This window comes from Octodon degus, unplaced genomic scaffold, assembly GCF_000260255.1.
Source record: "Octodon degus isolate 3935 unplaced genomic scaffold, OctDeg1.0 scaffold00017, whole genome shotgun sequence".
NCBI classification, from domain to species: domain Eukaryota; kingdom Metazoa; phylum Chordata; class Mammalia; order Rodentia; family Octodontidae; genus Octodon; species Octodon degus.
The window spans coordinates 7,303,477-7,318,145 of NW_004524593.1; the positions used below are offsets into that span (position 1 = coordinate 7,303,477).

A 14,669-nucleotide genomic window follows, 5' to 3' on the forward strand; every position below is an offset into this window, starting at 1 on the left:
TATCTGCACTCACATTCTTATGTAATACTTCCCTACACTGGCTCTGGGCTTGCTCATAGTATTTGGCTTCGTGGATGAGACAATAGTGAATGTGACCCAAGTAAAAATCCATGGTAAGCTTGGGCATCTATGAACAGCCTGGCAAGTAGCCTGTGCCAGTGGGCTGCGGATGAGAGGAGAGGCAGCATCTAGCTGACTGCCTCCCAACAGCAGATTAGGCAGATATGCCCAAAACAAGTCCGAGACCATCCACACACCATCTGGCTCTCAGACAGCAGAGCAGGAAACAGCTGGGTAGCCCAGGGCAGAAGACCTGACCGCAGAACCACAGAATCATGAGCTAAATGAAATGGCTAATGCTTACTTTCAACTAAAAATTACGTTTTAAGTTTCAGGATGGTTGGTGTCATAGCAAAAGCCAGTTATTTCAGATATCTCAAAAAACAAGCAAAAATGTTCATATACACTAAAAGAGTGTATGTTCTTTGTTCTCATCTAGATCTTGGGTACTTAAAAAGGACCATGATATACACACGACTGCCTGGGTTGCCCAGCCAGAAAGAACTGTGGACGCTTCAGGGAATCCCATGTGTTAGAAGGGTGAGAAAGCAGAGAATCACCTTCATGAAACAGACAGTAAGACTTAAAAATAGCAGGAGATTTTAGGAAACACAGTCCGTATACTTTGCCAGTGTGAGGTAGGATCCTTTGTAACCCTCATAATGAGCCTGGCCAAGGCAGAGTGTGTCCATAGTCAGGAAGCAGCTCCATTAACGAACGGGGCTAGGTAACAACACGGAAACATCTGAACAGGCGACCAATTTAAGGCACAGGTAAGAGATGTTATAATTCCCAAAGGAGAGTGTAATAGTTTTGTGTGAATTTGGGTAGGCCACTCTACACACATATTTTGCCAAACACTAATCTAGATATTGTTGTGAAGGTGCTTTTTCATAAGATCAGTATTTAAATCAAAAGCCACTATAATGTAGGAAGGCTTCATCTCATTACCTAAAACCTTAGAATACAACATACTGACTTGTCCCATCTTACTTGTATTTGTCTGGAGAACTCTGATCAGGAGAGATTTTAATACTATGTACATGTATTCACCAAGAGATCTTCTTCCCATACCCTTTCCCTTATCCAACACTTTTGTGTAGAATTTTATTTTCTATGAAATCCAAATAGCATTTTATTTATCATCAGCTGTCTAACCTTAAGACCAATGCAAAAAAAAAAAATTAAAAAAAATTAAAAAAAGACCAATGCAATGTATTCTGTGCATTATATTTGCTTACATGAATTGCTATTTAAAACAAAGACATGCACATATCCTTTCTAAATTCCTAGTGATGTGACTGAAAGGTACTAATAAAAATAGCAACTTATGGCATGATGACATAAGTTAATTAATTAATTTTATAATTATCATTGGCACACATAAAAAATCACATAAATGGAAATTGCACTGGCTCTAAACATTAAGGAAGTGTATGTACCACAACAGACTCAGAGATTCGAAGCAATATATCCTAGATGGGCCAAACTGCAACACCTCCCTGAGGGAAAACCAAACCCTAGTAATGGAAGGAGAAGATTCTAGAAAAGCTGACCAAAATCCCTTTGGCACCAGGTTTCTTGCAAGATTTTCCATGGATGGAGTGGGGGTGAGGGCTGATGGTCTCTGGATGACTCAAAGAGCCCCTGGCCTGGATTTCTCAAGTACACAGTTCACAGTAGGTTTTGTGCTTTTGTAAGAATCTAATGCCAAGGCTGAGATGAAGTGAGATAGAGCTCAACTGGTAATGAAAGGCATGAATAAAATGGCTATTAATATAGATGGGGCTTCATTCACCTGGTGCTCACCTCCTGCTGCGCAGCATGGTTCCTAATAGGCCACAGACAGGCACCAGTCCATGGCCTAGGTTTTGGGGATTTTTGTCCTAGAAGATTATTAACAAACCCTGATGTCATGGTGGGAAGGATTGGGTACAGGAGAGGAGACTGCACCTCACTCTGGATCCTATTTCCATCACGCCAAAAGCAGGAGGAAAGAGGCTGCGCTAACAAGGACACCGCAAGTGTGGACAGGCTTTCTCTTCCATGGTAGAGAGCAAACAGCACAGGAAACATGAGCAATGGCCATGTAGGCAGCCGCACGGTGAGACACAGGTAAAAGTGTGTCCCAGAGAACTGAGTCCATCTCAGTCAATGATGTCATGAAGAAACTGTGGGGCTAGGACTGTTCACAGCTCTAGCTATGTCTCCACTATGCTGCCCCTGCCAAAACTAAGTAACTTATTCATGCAAGATTGGGCTGTGGTACTCCAACTCCAGCTGCACAGAAGCAAACACCAGCATCATGTCATTCAAGGAGAATCCATTCATCTTGCCAGTAACTGCAAACCAGGGCAATATGAACTCTCTCATGCCCTTCCCTTGAGAAGAAGTAGGAAAAGTTTCATAAACCTCATCCACAAATATTTCTAAAACATAAAATAGGTACAGCAAGATAGCTCAGTGGATTAAAGCTCCTGCTTAGGCAGACACAGGGGTTGGAGGTTCAATTCCCAGCCACTGTGCTGGCTGTGTGATTGAGACTGGATGTGGTGGCGCATGCCTGTAATGCCAGCACTTGGGAGGCTGAAAACAGGAGAATCACTACAAGTCCAATCTGTGTAGTGAGACCCTGCAGACCCTGTAGAACTTGCACTAAAAAAAAAAAAAAAAAATCATGTGAAGTTAATTTATAATACTATCTTCCTAGTGCATTTAACATTATTAAAATTGCATATGACATAAAAGAAAAAATAATACATAACTTATAGGACAATGCACTATGATTAGATGATAATATTTGCTAAATGGCAGAAAGAAAGTACTAGAGCAAAACAGACAATGAAAGGGTAAATGTATAATAATAGATACATTTTCTATAAGCAGCATTAAAGAGATAAATTTTCAGGCAATAAAATTAGAGTAAATGATACAGTGAACAAATTTAAGAGATTAATCTAGAAGAGAGATGTTGGGGAAAAAGCTAGGAAAGAACAAAAAAAAGATTGAGATGTATAAGTGCTAAACACAACTAAATGTTTTGAAAGAGTATATCAGGGAAAATCAATAGATAAATAATGGGTTACAATTGGTATAATAACTACATACAAAACACCTCTCTTCTAATATGTCAACTACTATATGTAAAAGATGTAGTAATAACTATTGCAATACAGTAATTATTAAAGTTTTAGGACAGTTTTAGCTCACAGTCAGTGGAGGTTTCAATCTACTCTCAGCTGGCACCAAGGCAGAGGGGCACAGGGCAGAGAGCAGCCATTTATGGTGATGGTGGAGAGCAGAGAGAGCAAGAGCAAACAGGAGGAGCAGCAGCAACAACAAGGACGAAGAGCAAGTCCGTCTCCTTATGTTGCATTCAGCTATCCACCCCAGGCTAGGTGTAGTACTCACACCCATAATCCCAGTGGACCATGAGTTAATTACAAACTCTAGAAGTCCACCCCACGACTGTGTGAGGCTTTGGGGAGACAACTAGACACAAGCCATAACAATTCTATATATATACTATCAATGATTCAAATCAGTATGTTTCATGTTACCTGAATACTGAAGGCATGACAGCAATAAGTTAATAACTACTGTAGGTTGAAGAGTGAAGTTTATCTCATCTACTTGTCCATCTAGTCAAGAAGTCAACATATACATGGACAACAGAAGACACTGTCAAATATTTCAAAGCTCAGGAGTAAAAGGACCACAAACAATCCTAAAACTGCTGGAAAAATTATTGTAGTTTTCTAATAAATTGATTAAAACATTTTGTAAGAACAAGAATTTAGCAAACTAGTAAAAATATAGCTAGCATTTACGAATCCATCATTTCATACACACAAAAATATGTGCTATGAGGCCGAAGAGATAGCTCAGTAGAATAAGCACCTGCCTGACAAGAGCAGGGTCCTGAGTTCAATCCCTGGGATCGCGCCCCTCCCCCCAAAAAAAGTGCTATGCTTTTATACGATGGAGTCCTACTTTGCCATAAAGAAGGATAAACTTGACACATATGTAGGTAAGAGGCTGCACCTTGAGCCCATACTCTTAAGTGAAATAAATCAGACATACATGTTTAAATGCTGCATGGTTTCTGTGGTGTGAGAAACTGAAAGTGTAAATAAGGACCAAAATGTGTGACAGATATTGTGAAACAGGACTTCAAATGGGAAGGGAAACCAGGGAGGGGCAATGGGGAAAAGAAGGTAAAAATGGAAACAAAGCTTTTGTACATAAGGAGGGGAAGAGGGGTTCAAGGGAGAGGAGGAGGACGAGAAGAAAGAAAAGTCACAGCATTGTGTATAGGAACAAATTCCCTAGGATGAATGTGACCATTACTTAATGATCCTAAAATGTAAAACAAAATTAAAAATAATTTGCATAAACTTAATAAGAAATAATTTGTAAAACTTCTATGAATAAAACATAAAAGCACTCCTGAAGAGCAGCAAATCAAAGTTCAATAAATGGAAAGACGCAGCGTTTTCATTAACAGTGGATTCAGCTCTTGTAATGGAAATGGAAGGAGCAAGTCTGATAGGATGAAAATGTCAGGGCTCTGCTCTGATGGCGTTGAGTGCGATCCCGCATGGGAGAGGCCAGAGGGGCTTCCTGTAGGTGGAGTAGGGGTGGCCCTGGCATATGTTGCCTAGCAACTGTGTGTGGCTGAATGGAATAGAGGCACTTAGAGACATTACAAAATGCACAAATTACATGAGGAATGAAGAGCCATGGCAGGCCACGGAAAACAAATCAATGGTCAGTGAAAAGGGAGGAAGGATGAGTGTGATCACCAAGGCCAGAGAAAGTCTGTCGTTCAAGCCTTTATTCCCAGTGCCTGGTCCACAGTGAGAGATTTTAAAAAAAAAAAAAAAATTGTTAAATGAAAGAAAGTATAAATGAATCAACAAAGAAATTGATTTTTTCTATAATAATATACCTTATAAAAGTGAAGCCATGAAGTCAAAAACAGCAAATATTTCGGACTAATCTTCTATGTTGCTATTACAACTACATGCAACTGTATATGTGCATCAACACAACTAAAAATAACCTTCAATTGTAACTAAAAGTTCAAATCCAGCTTCATTCTGAAAGAATAACAGGGGCCGGGGAGATAGCTCAGTACAATAAGCACTTGCCTGGCAAGCACAAGGCCTGAGTTCAATCCCCAGTTCTGTCAAAAAACAAACAAACAAAAGAATAACAATGTGATTAAATTTCTAATAGTACTAAAGACTCTAGTAGAATAATCTTCTGAATGTCCACTGGATTGCTATAAAGGAATGAAAAGGTACTAAGTGTTAAACTAAAGAAATACTGAATGCTAAATGTATAAATAATAATGGATTCATTGATCTTGGATAAGACCCTGGAGATAATGCATCTCTCATCCTTAATCTAGAAGGACCATAAGATCCTGCTCTCTGACTTGGAATTAGTCCCTTTCTCCACCTTCCCATACAACCCTCTTTCAACAAACTACTGAGATCTAAATGTGCAAAAGACCCCCTAGGTGCCAAACACAGAAACCAGATAAAAAGCTGATGAGTTAAGAAGTGGACACGGCACTACAAGGAGTGATCAAAATATATGCTGAGCATTTAAATTAAACAATTTTATTATAGTAAAAGACACACCACCATACATTTCCCTTAAAATATTCTCACTTAGTTTGAACACACTTACCCCAATGTTCTTGCCATTTTCTGATAAATTCTAGAAATCCTCTTTCTGAAGTGTGGTTAAAAAGAAAAATCTGTTCAGTGCTGCTGCTGTGTCCCACCCAAAGGACACGCAGGCTGTCTCAACACATTACCATGAGTTTTTATTCATCTAGCCCACTACATCTGGCACTAAATGACTTCTGGCTCTTTCACAAAGTCAAAATGATCACGAGGGTCAGGGAGATAACATGGCGGTCTAAGCGCCTGCCTGGCAAATGCAAGGACCTGGGTTTGGTCCCCAGTACCTCATGCCACGCCAGTCCTGGAATCTGAGGTGCGCCCTGCTGGCCACCGAAACTGGGTGTGGTAGCACAAGTCTGTAATCCCAGCCCCGGGGAAGCTGAGCAGGAGGCTTACTACAAGTACAAGCTGCATAGGAAGACCCTGTACCAAATAAATAAATAAATAAATAAATAAATAGTTTTAAAAAATGATCATGAAAGATAAATGTCCCGAATTGACTGAAGATACTGAAGCAGCCATGACAATGTAATTAAAGACACTCAAGAAAGAGGACTTCCTGAACTGCTTCAGCAGGCAGCAAGAATAATGAGATAAATGTAAGAGGGCGCATTTTGAGGGGGATTAATGCAATAGTCTTCTACTATAATACCTTCTTAAAATTGAAACACTCAACATCTGCTCTGATCATACCTCACTTAGTCTTCATACACACACAGCTCCAAACTAGTATGACTGATTTCAAATATTCACTCACCAAAGTAACCACCAGAATGTCAGCTACACAGTTAACCATATTCAGTCAACTTCAGAACAGTTACCAGATCGATTCATTTTCTGTAAGTCTATATTCAGAATATCACAGATACTGTTTAGTCTTCTTAAAACTTAGCACATCAAATGTTTTTATTCAAAGTAAAGCCAAATCAAAGAATTAAAAAGTAAATCTCAGCCTATCATACGTATGATTTAAGAATGTCTATGGCTTCCTGGATATGCTTTATCTCTTCATACACCTCATAACAAAGCTCTATACCTGCTTAAACTACTGAGTCAGACAAGAAAATAGGTTGTTCATATATCTTATAGTTAAACTGAGATTCCACATGTAACTTACAAATAGTAATTGTTCCTTATGTTGTATTTGTAAATATTTTTCAAACTGTTGCTGCAGTATATCTTCAGTCTTTAACTTAGAAAAACAACTTTTAAATTCACTTAGACTTGCCCTCTATAATATTCCCTGCCAATGCGCACTTCGCCAGTAATGACTGACTACGCCAACCTATCATAGCACTGGGATCGCTTCACGGGGTGCTATAGTTCACACAATGACGCATGCTCCCGGGAGGGGCTGAAGTGGGAACTCACTAAGAGTGCGGCTTTCCTTCCTTATAATTATCTCCTCTTTTCACTCAGTAATAACATGATCCTGACAATTGCGGCTTCATCTTTAATTAATTGTTTTAAAGCCATAAAACCTGCTAGGATATTTTAAAAACTCACATCAGTGAGCAAAGGGTGGTGGATACAGACTTTATACACAGATTTTCACCAGCTTTTTCTGGGCATGACTTTACACAGGTATCTCACGACAGGGCAGATTTACAAACCTTGTATCCTCAGATACTGAATCCTAAAACACGCCTGTGATAATCACAAGGGGCCCCAGAAGGTGGGGTGCTGTGTGGATGCGCACACCTCTGTCTCTCCTGTGTCACTCCCAGATACCTGAGACCCCCACTTTTCCAAAGTCATTGCTTTTGTTTCTCGGCATCTTCTTTAAACAACAGAGAACTTCTTATTTTCATTTCAGGGACATGAGTTTTCTGCCGCTGATGAAGGATTTTAAATTATGCTTTTGAAAGGCATTAAATGTCTCCTATAGGAGAGCATTTGCATTAGACAATGCAAAATGTCAGGAGGGAGCAACGGCTCCTGGGCTCTCAGGATTAGTGTGGTACTGTGGAACCGACACAAGGATGGCCAGAGTTAGTGGGTGTGTGACGTAAAGAAAAGAAACACACGCACACACTCACACACACACACACACACCTCACGTTCACCTGACAAAAATTCAGAATTAGAAATAACATATTGTTTTCAAACCTCAGTTAAAAACAGAGTTGAGGTAAAATTACACATTTTTTAGATTTTCTTTGATGTTTCTTACAAAGAATATTTTCATGAATTCATTATCACTTGGTATAAACTACATATAATAATTATGGATATAATCAATACACATAATTATTATATAATAAATTATAATAGATTATATATCTTTATATCATCCATTCTAACAATAACCCATAATTAAATAATGTAAAGTAAGACATTAAATATGCAAAAAATTATAAAAATATACATTTCAGTTAAATGTTTGTAGACTGACCAAATTTCCATAAATACAAAAAGCAGAGTTCAAATTTAATTATAATTTCTCAGGAGGCTTGCTTACTTAGCATATTAAGTAGCCCTGAGAAAATATATTTCTTAAAACCACAAAGAAAAAAATTCTAGCAATGGGAAAGGATTTATTTACCTGGATCTTCTATAGTTAAGTTCTTTATTAACCACTGAACAATGTCTGACCCTAGAAAAAGAAAAAAGAAAAACAAAAATACATGTGAACACTTTATTTATACATGTTGACTTTAAAATTGTTGCACTTTGGGTACTCACATTAGTAAGACATTTTCCAATTTCTACAGTAACAGTTGGAGTAGTGAAAATGCCAAATGCGAATACATTATTTAATAAGCCATGGTGCACCCTAGTACATTAATATATTTATGTGAATATATTCAAATATAAATATAGGTATCAGATAGTGATTATTATTAAATGTATTTACATAGATCTATTTAAACATAAAAGTTTAACATATTAATAGGTAAAGTGATTCATTCATCAAATAAACGTTTTCTACATGTCCATCATGTGTCAAGGACCGTCTTAACAGTGTAAGCAACGCCTCACAGGCTAGTCTCTGTTTCATTGTAGCTGTCCCACTATACCTTGCCCTCATGGCCAAACCAAGCCAGATTCATCCTAGCACTTGGACACTCATGTGTACTTTAAGCTTCTGTGTATTTACAGCACTCTGCCCACGGACTGAGATACTTCCCACTGGCTTCGAGATGTCTAGATTTGTGGACACACTAGGGCTCTCCTTGGTCTCACCTTTGTCTCCTGAATGTGCAACAGCTGCCATGGACCCTCACGTGGCTGTCTGTAGCCTTGTATTTGAGGGAGTCTCCCTCAAATATGGATTAAATGTGATTAATCCAGACTGATTAAAGCCATAAAGGATGACCTTTGATGCAGTTCTCATAGTCACCTTTGATTATCTGCAGCAAAGCAGCTACTTAATATGCGATGAATAAAAATCATAAATAAATGTCTTCACTTTCCACAGAAGAGACAAAGGCCTGTCGACAGAAAGCATAGCACTTGAACTAGATTCTAAAGTACATATTGTGATGTATGAAGACAGAAATTTAGTCAGTGAGGGGTTCTATGAGAAAGTTAAAAAGCAGAGAATGGTAGATGCTATGTATTATACTTGTTCTATACACTGAGTGTTGGCAATAACAGGAATTTGCAGTAATAAAGGTACTACAGTGCATTCAGCAGGTGTAACTAAAAATAACTAAAACATCTGGATTTTTCCTCTACAAGTAAGACAGAAACAGAGACATACATTATTTTGAGCAGAGGAATGACATCAAGGGACTTTAAGGAATCTAGCGGGCATTACATGTGGGATGCCTTCAGCTAATCACAAAGAATGTGGAGCTGTCAATATTTCTACCAGCTGTAATTCAGGACTGAGAAGTAGATTCAAACTTAAATCTCTAGTAATATGATAAGAACTAGCTTCAAATTCAAAATGCAGCAGTACAGCCAGGATGGCATAGAACGGAAGGCCACCGTTCCAGAAATTTCCATCTATGTTTACATTTATTAAATAAAGAAAAAGCTCTCCTAAAGTTTTTCATGTAAAATATAAATGTTGAGAGGTTTTTTAAAAAATAATCTTTATGCTGGAAATATCAAGAGAATGTGTGCTTTTGGACCCTTCACTTTGATTACAGCCTATAGATTTGTCCTGCTAGTGTCACCTTCCTCTTTTGCATTCTTAAGGATGTAAGTTATTTTTAGAGTTACAAATCTATGTGTTCTCACTATGTAGCAGAAGCAGCAGAGTCTTTCTAATTGGATAGTCTCAGTGGTATATGAGAATATGTTAAAATAAGCAAAACCAAGCAAATTCCTCCTCTCCATAGTGCTTGGATTTCTCCTCATGCCATATTGTTTCTGTCTTCCATGATTTTGGTATCCACCTCCACTTCCATCTCTTTTTCCCACAATTAAGCCCAACTGACATTTAGTTTAGCCACTAGCTCCCCTACAAAGCCTATTCTTTGCCCTGTCAAGCCACCTTACTAAATGAGGTGTTTCTCCTCTGTCCTGTTAATATCTTCAGAATTCTTCTCACTTCACAATGGTTTCATCATCCTCTCTTTATGTTTTAACTGTTTTGCTTTATACCGAGTCCCTAGGAAGCAGGAAATGTGTGTTATTCATCTCTGTGTCCCAAACACCCACACTAGTACCTGACATATAAGATGCAATCAGAAAATGCTGAAAGAACTGATGTACGAGTACTGAGACTCTCCTCCTCTAGGCATACTTTAAGAGCATTTGCCAGAGGATGGATGCCTTATACAAAGAATATTCTATCAGCATGTCATTTTCAGCTATTATTGTAATCTTTCATAGACATTTTAACATGCCTTTTCTCAGGCTAATTCATCACTCCATTCATAACTGGAACACAGAGATCAAAGAGAGTTGGACATCAATATTGATTTCTCATTCATACTATAGACTGACTGAAAGGCCCCACTGCAGGGACAGGGCTGCACCAGGCCTGTCCTGAGCCTGTCAGACTTCTGTCCCTGTCCAAGTCCCTTCACAGATGAGGGTAGGTCCTCAGGCTAAATGTCAACTAAAGCTATCTACATACTGAATCTGAACTCAAGGTCCACAGCAAATATTAAGCAGTCATTAAAAAGGAAAACACTGCAAAGCTTCTGTAAATACGATAAAGGAAGACATGGTAAGCCTCCCCCATAACGTTACAATTTAATTTGCATCCTTTACAAAAATGAATGTTCTGCCAAGGACACAGCTCAGTGGCATAAGCACCTGACTGGCAAATATGAGGTCCTGAGCTCGATCTCTACTAAAATATAAATGAATCTTTCACAACTCCTGCTAACATCATTAATGAAAATAGTGACTATTAATTATAATAAAAGGGGCTTATCTTATTCCTATGGTGCCCTGGTACAACTACCACCACCAAAAAAAAAAAAAAAAAAAAAAAAAAAAATTACACACTTCTTCCTGTGGCAAAGTCACTGGTCTCTGCAATGTTCCTTTCTTTTTTTTCAAGTCACTGTGTGAGGCAACAATAAGGACAGATGCTTTTGATGCTTGAAGGAAACGCTGCAAAGAAACAATTCTGAATGACTGTTCCAAATATCTCTTGAACATGTGCACTTTCCACCTTTAGGTCTATGATTGAGCTTTCTTCACTCTTGTTTTCTCCACATAGTTTCATCGGTGTTAAGGTTTGTTTCTAGTTGACCCCCCAAAGCCTCGTGCAGTCACTGGGCAGACTTGCAGACTCTGTGATTAATTCATGATCCAGTGCTGGGATTATGGCTGCATAAGTGCTGCTGGGATTCTGGGTGCGAGTGCTACACCCAGCCTGGGATGGATGGCCTGAATGTAGCAATGGGAGACAGACTTGCTCTTGTAGCCATTACTGCCCCTGCTCCTCCCTTTTGCTCTTGCCATTTTGCTGCTTTCTGCTGCCATGAACTACTGCCCTCGGCCATATGCTACACTGTCTTACAGCCAGCCAAGTATGGACTGAAACCTCCACTAACTGTGAGCTATGTAAACCTTTCCTTCCTTCATTGTGCGTGTTGGGGATTTTGTCCCAGCAACGAAATAAGAGTAACCAAGACAATAGATAAATAGAAATGGATGCTGTTTTGGCTTTTTGTTTGATTTGTTTTCAGGTACTAGGCATCGAAGTCAGGACCTGGCACTTGCCAAGCAGGGGCTGCACCGCGGAACCCTGCAATGTCTCTCATTCAGGAAAATAAATGAGCACTCTGCTCTGCTGCATACTCTTGGTGCCTCAGAGTCACACAGACACACTAACACCAATATGATCATCTTTTTTTAAATTTAAGAATGCCACACATAGCCTATGTATTTGATGGAATAACTTCTTAAAGTCTCTTACAAAATATCAGATGCACATCTGTCTAGAAAATATTTTACATTATTCTTAGCTTCTTGAAATGACCACCAAGTGTCATATAATGAACGCTCGTGCGATATCTGTGGAAGTCTGGCTGTGGGGCTGCACTTTTAGTGACAAGGAGAAAAGTCTGTAGAGGAAGGAAGATCATTCATCTATGACTCCCAAGGGAGCAAAACTGTCTTGCACGTTCATTCCCGCCATTCTCTTCCTCAATATAGATGAGCAGTAAATGTTTAGTGATGGGATGACTCAGTGTTTATAGGCATGCCCTTCATCTATAAAGGACCCCAAATGCCCAAAATAATCAGCTCTAGCTATGACTAGCACTTTACGATACCCAGTACATCCTTAATTGTCATAATTTCTGAAATTCTCCATGCAACAACAATTTAACTGAGTTCAATTTTTTAAAGCCGCAAGAAGTTCTCTAAGATTGAGAAATAGAAGGATTTTAAGAAATAGTCTATAACCATTTTGTAGAGTTAAAATAATGAACAGAATTTTCTTCAGTTTTCCAAGTAATTAGTTTGTAATTATCTAGGATCAACATTTGTTTCTGATTCTTACTTGTGTTCCCACTAATCAACATATCCTAGTCAGAGTTTTAAATGGGCCCACAAGGCCCTTGTCATATCTGAGGATTGAAGAAGGCAATTTGCAACCAAAGGAATAGGAGAGAGAGATCCTGGACCAGCTGTAATCTGTGTTGTCTAAACAACCTGCTGATCCAGTAAATCTCAGCACTGGTGAAAATCTGGTTATTACCAATTAATTTCCTAAGTCTGGAATCTGTCTACCTTTGGGCAAAAGACAGGCATGAAAAAAACAAAAATAAGTCCCTGCTTCTAGGACAGACTGGGCCCAAGTACTGGGTAGAATTATCCTGATAAACAACGCTATAGAACATTAATCTCAGACAAGGACCCTGACCATGATCTCTTTGGTTCCAGGCATCTTTTAGCAAAGTCTTTCATTCATAAATTTGGGTTCTTACACTTTTCATGACATCAATAGTGCTGTGATGAAGACACTCAAATTTTATTGTCAGTGTGACCATGATCTATAAAGACAAAAACAGCTCTGAACACAGACAGAACACAGAGACGGTCCATGCCAAAAAATGCCAGCTGTATCCCATTTTAGCCAATATGAGGGACAAGTGCTACCAATCCCACATGCAGTCTTTACTTCCCTTTCTTCCTTTTTCGTTTTCTCCCTGACTCCCATTTTTTCTCTGTACTTGCTGGGGATTTAACCCAGTGACTTTCACACACTAGGAAGTGTTCTACTAATAAGCTATATCTTTAGGCCTACCATCCTCAACCTTTCCAATCTGCTCCTCTCAATAAAATGCTAATACATTTATACCTAGTTATAGCATTGTCCCCACTGGTGACAGTTTCTAATCTTGAACAAAGTCCTGCTTTTTCAAGTCTCTGAAAAGATATTCAGATATCCAAGTCCAAACCCCATAAGGCCACTCTTGATTGTAATGCAAAGTATAAAAAGAAATGCAATGAATGAAAGACTTTGCTAAACGCTGACTGGAATCAAAGAGTAGTGATACTTGGGACTCGGTGACAAAAGGAAGCTATAATTCTGATGTGAGCAGAACTTTCTCTCCAGATCTCACCTTGGCTCTCTTCTGGACATCTTTATATTTGCATACAAAATAACCTGTACTTTTTTTCTCCCCAGACTGGGCCATGAATCCTCACAACTCCTAGGATTACATCTCTGTAACGAAAGCCAGCAAGTAATTGGAGGCTGAAGTTATGTAGTCTCAGTTTCTAGCTCTCAGCTGAGAGGAGTATCCATGGCTCTTTCTACCAAATGTGGCAAAGATATGGGATTATAGGACATACATACAGCTGTGTTGGTTGGAGGCACAGAGAGAAACATTTTCGAGCAAGGCAAACAGGTAACTAGGAGAAAAAACAATGGATAGAGGTGACAGCTTCCTTCATGTTTCTGCATCCCTAGTATTTCCAGAAGAAACAAACAAACAGTAACAAGAAGGCGGAGCTCAAATGCATACTGTCCAATTCTGAATGAAATTAATGTATAGCTCTCCTTAATTATGAATACAAATTGGATTTATTCTACAGAATTACTGTATTCCTGAAAAATAAACATGGAATACACATTTACATGTAAATAAATCCAAACTTTGTGTATGACAACTATATTTTTTTACTTATACAACATTAAATTTTTATTGAAGAAAGTAATAAACAAAATTGATTGTAAATCAATGTATTTTATATTGATATTTTGGGAATTAAATTAATATTTTTAAAGTGGCATGACCTCCTTCTCAAAAACAAAAATTTGGCAATTATATATTTTGTATTATTTTTTTATTGTAGGATAATATTTCTAATTTTTATGCCATAATTTTATTGATAAACAAATAGCAATGACAGTTTCAAATCAAATCGGAAGGACAGTTTCAATAATTAACACACTGCATACATTCTTCTTAGTGGTTAATTGCTGTACAAGATGCAGACTTGATATCCCATTTACTAACACCACTGGAACAAATCATTCTATTC

At 38.4% G+C, this 14,669-nt stretch overlaps 1 protein-coding gene across 10 annotated transcripts in view; it reads right to left on the reverse strand.

Annotated features, from left to right (window-relative positions):
* The window catches only part of Rgs7 (regulator of G protein signaling 7), a 544,505-nt gene that overhangs the window by 187,287 nt on the left and 342,549 nt on the right, over window positions 1-14,669 (reverse strand). For all 10 annotated transcript variants that reach the window (XM_023710286.1, XM_004626815.2, XM_004626816.2 and 7 more), the window contains one exon: window positions 8,305-8,355. In XM_023710286.1, the coding sequence (XP_023566054.1) occupies window positions 8,305-8,355 (51 nt within the window). The remainder of the gene's footprint in view (window positions 1-8,304; window positions 8,356-14,669) is intronic.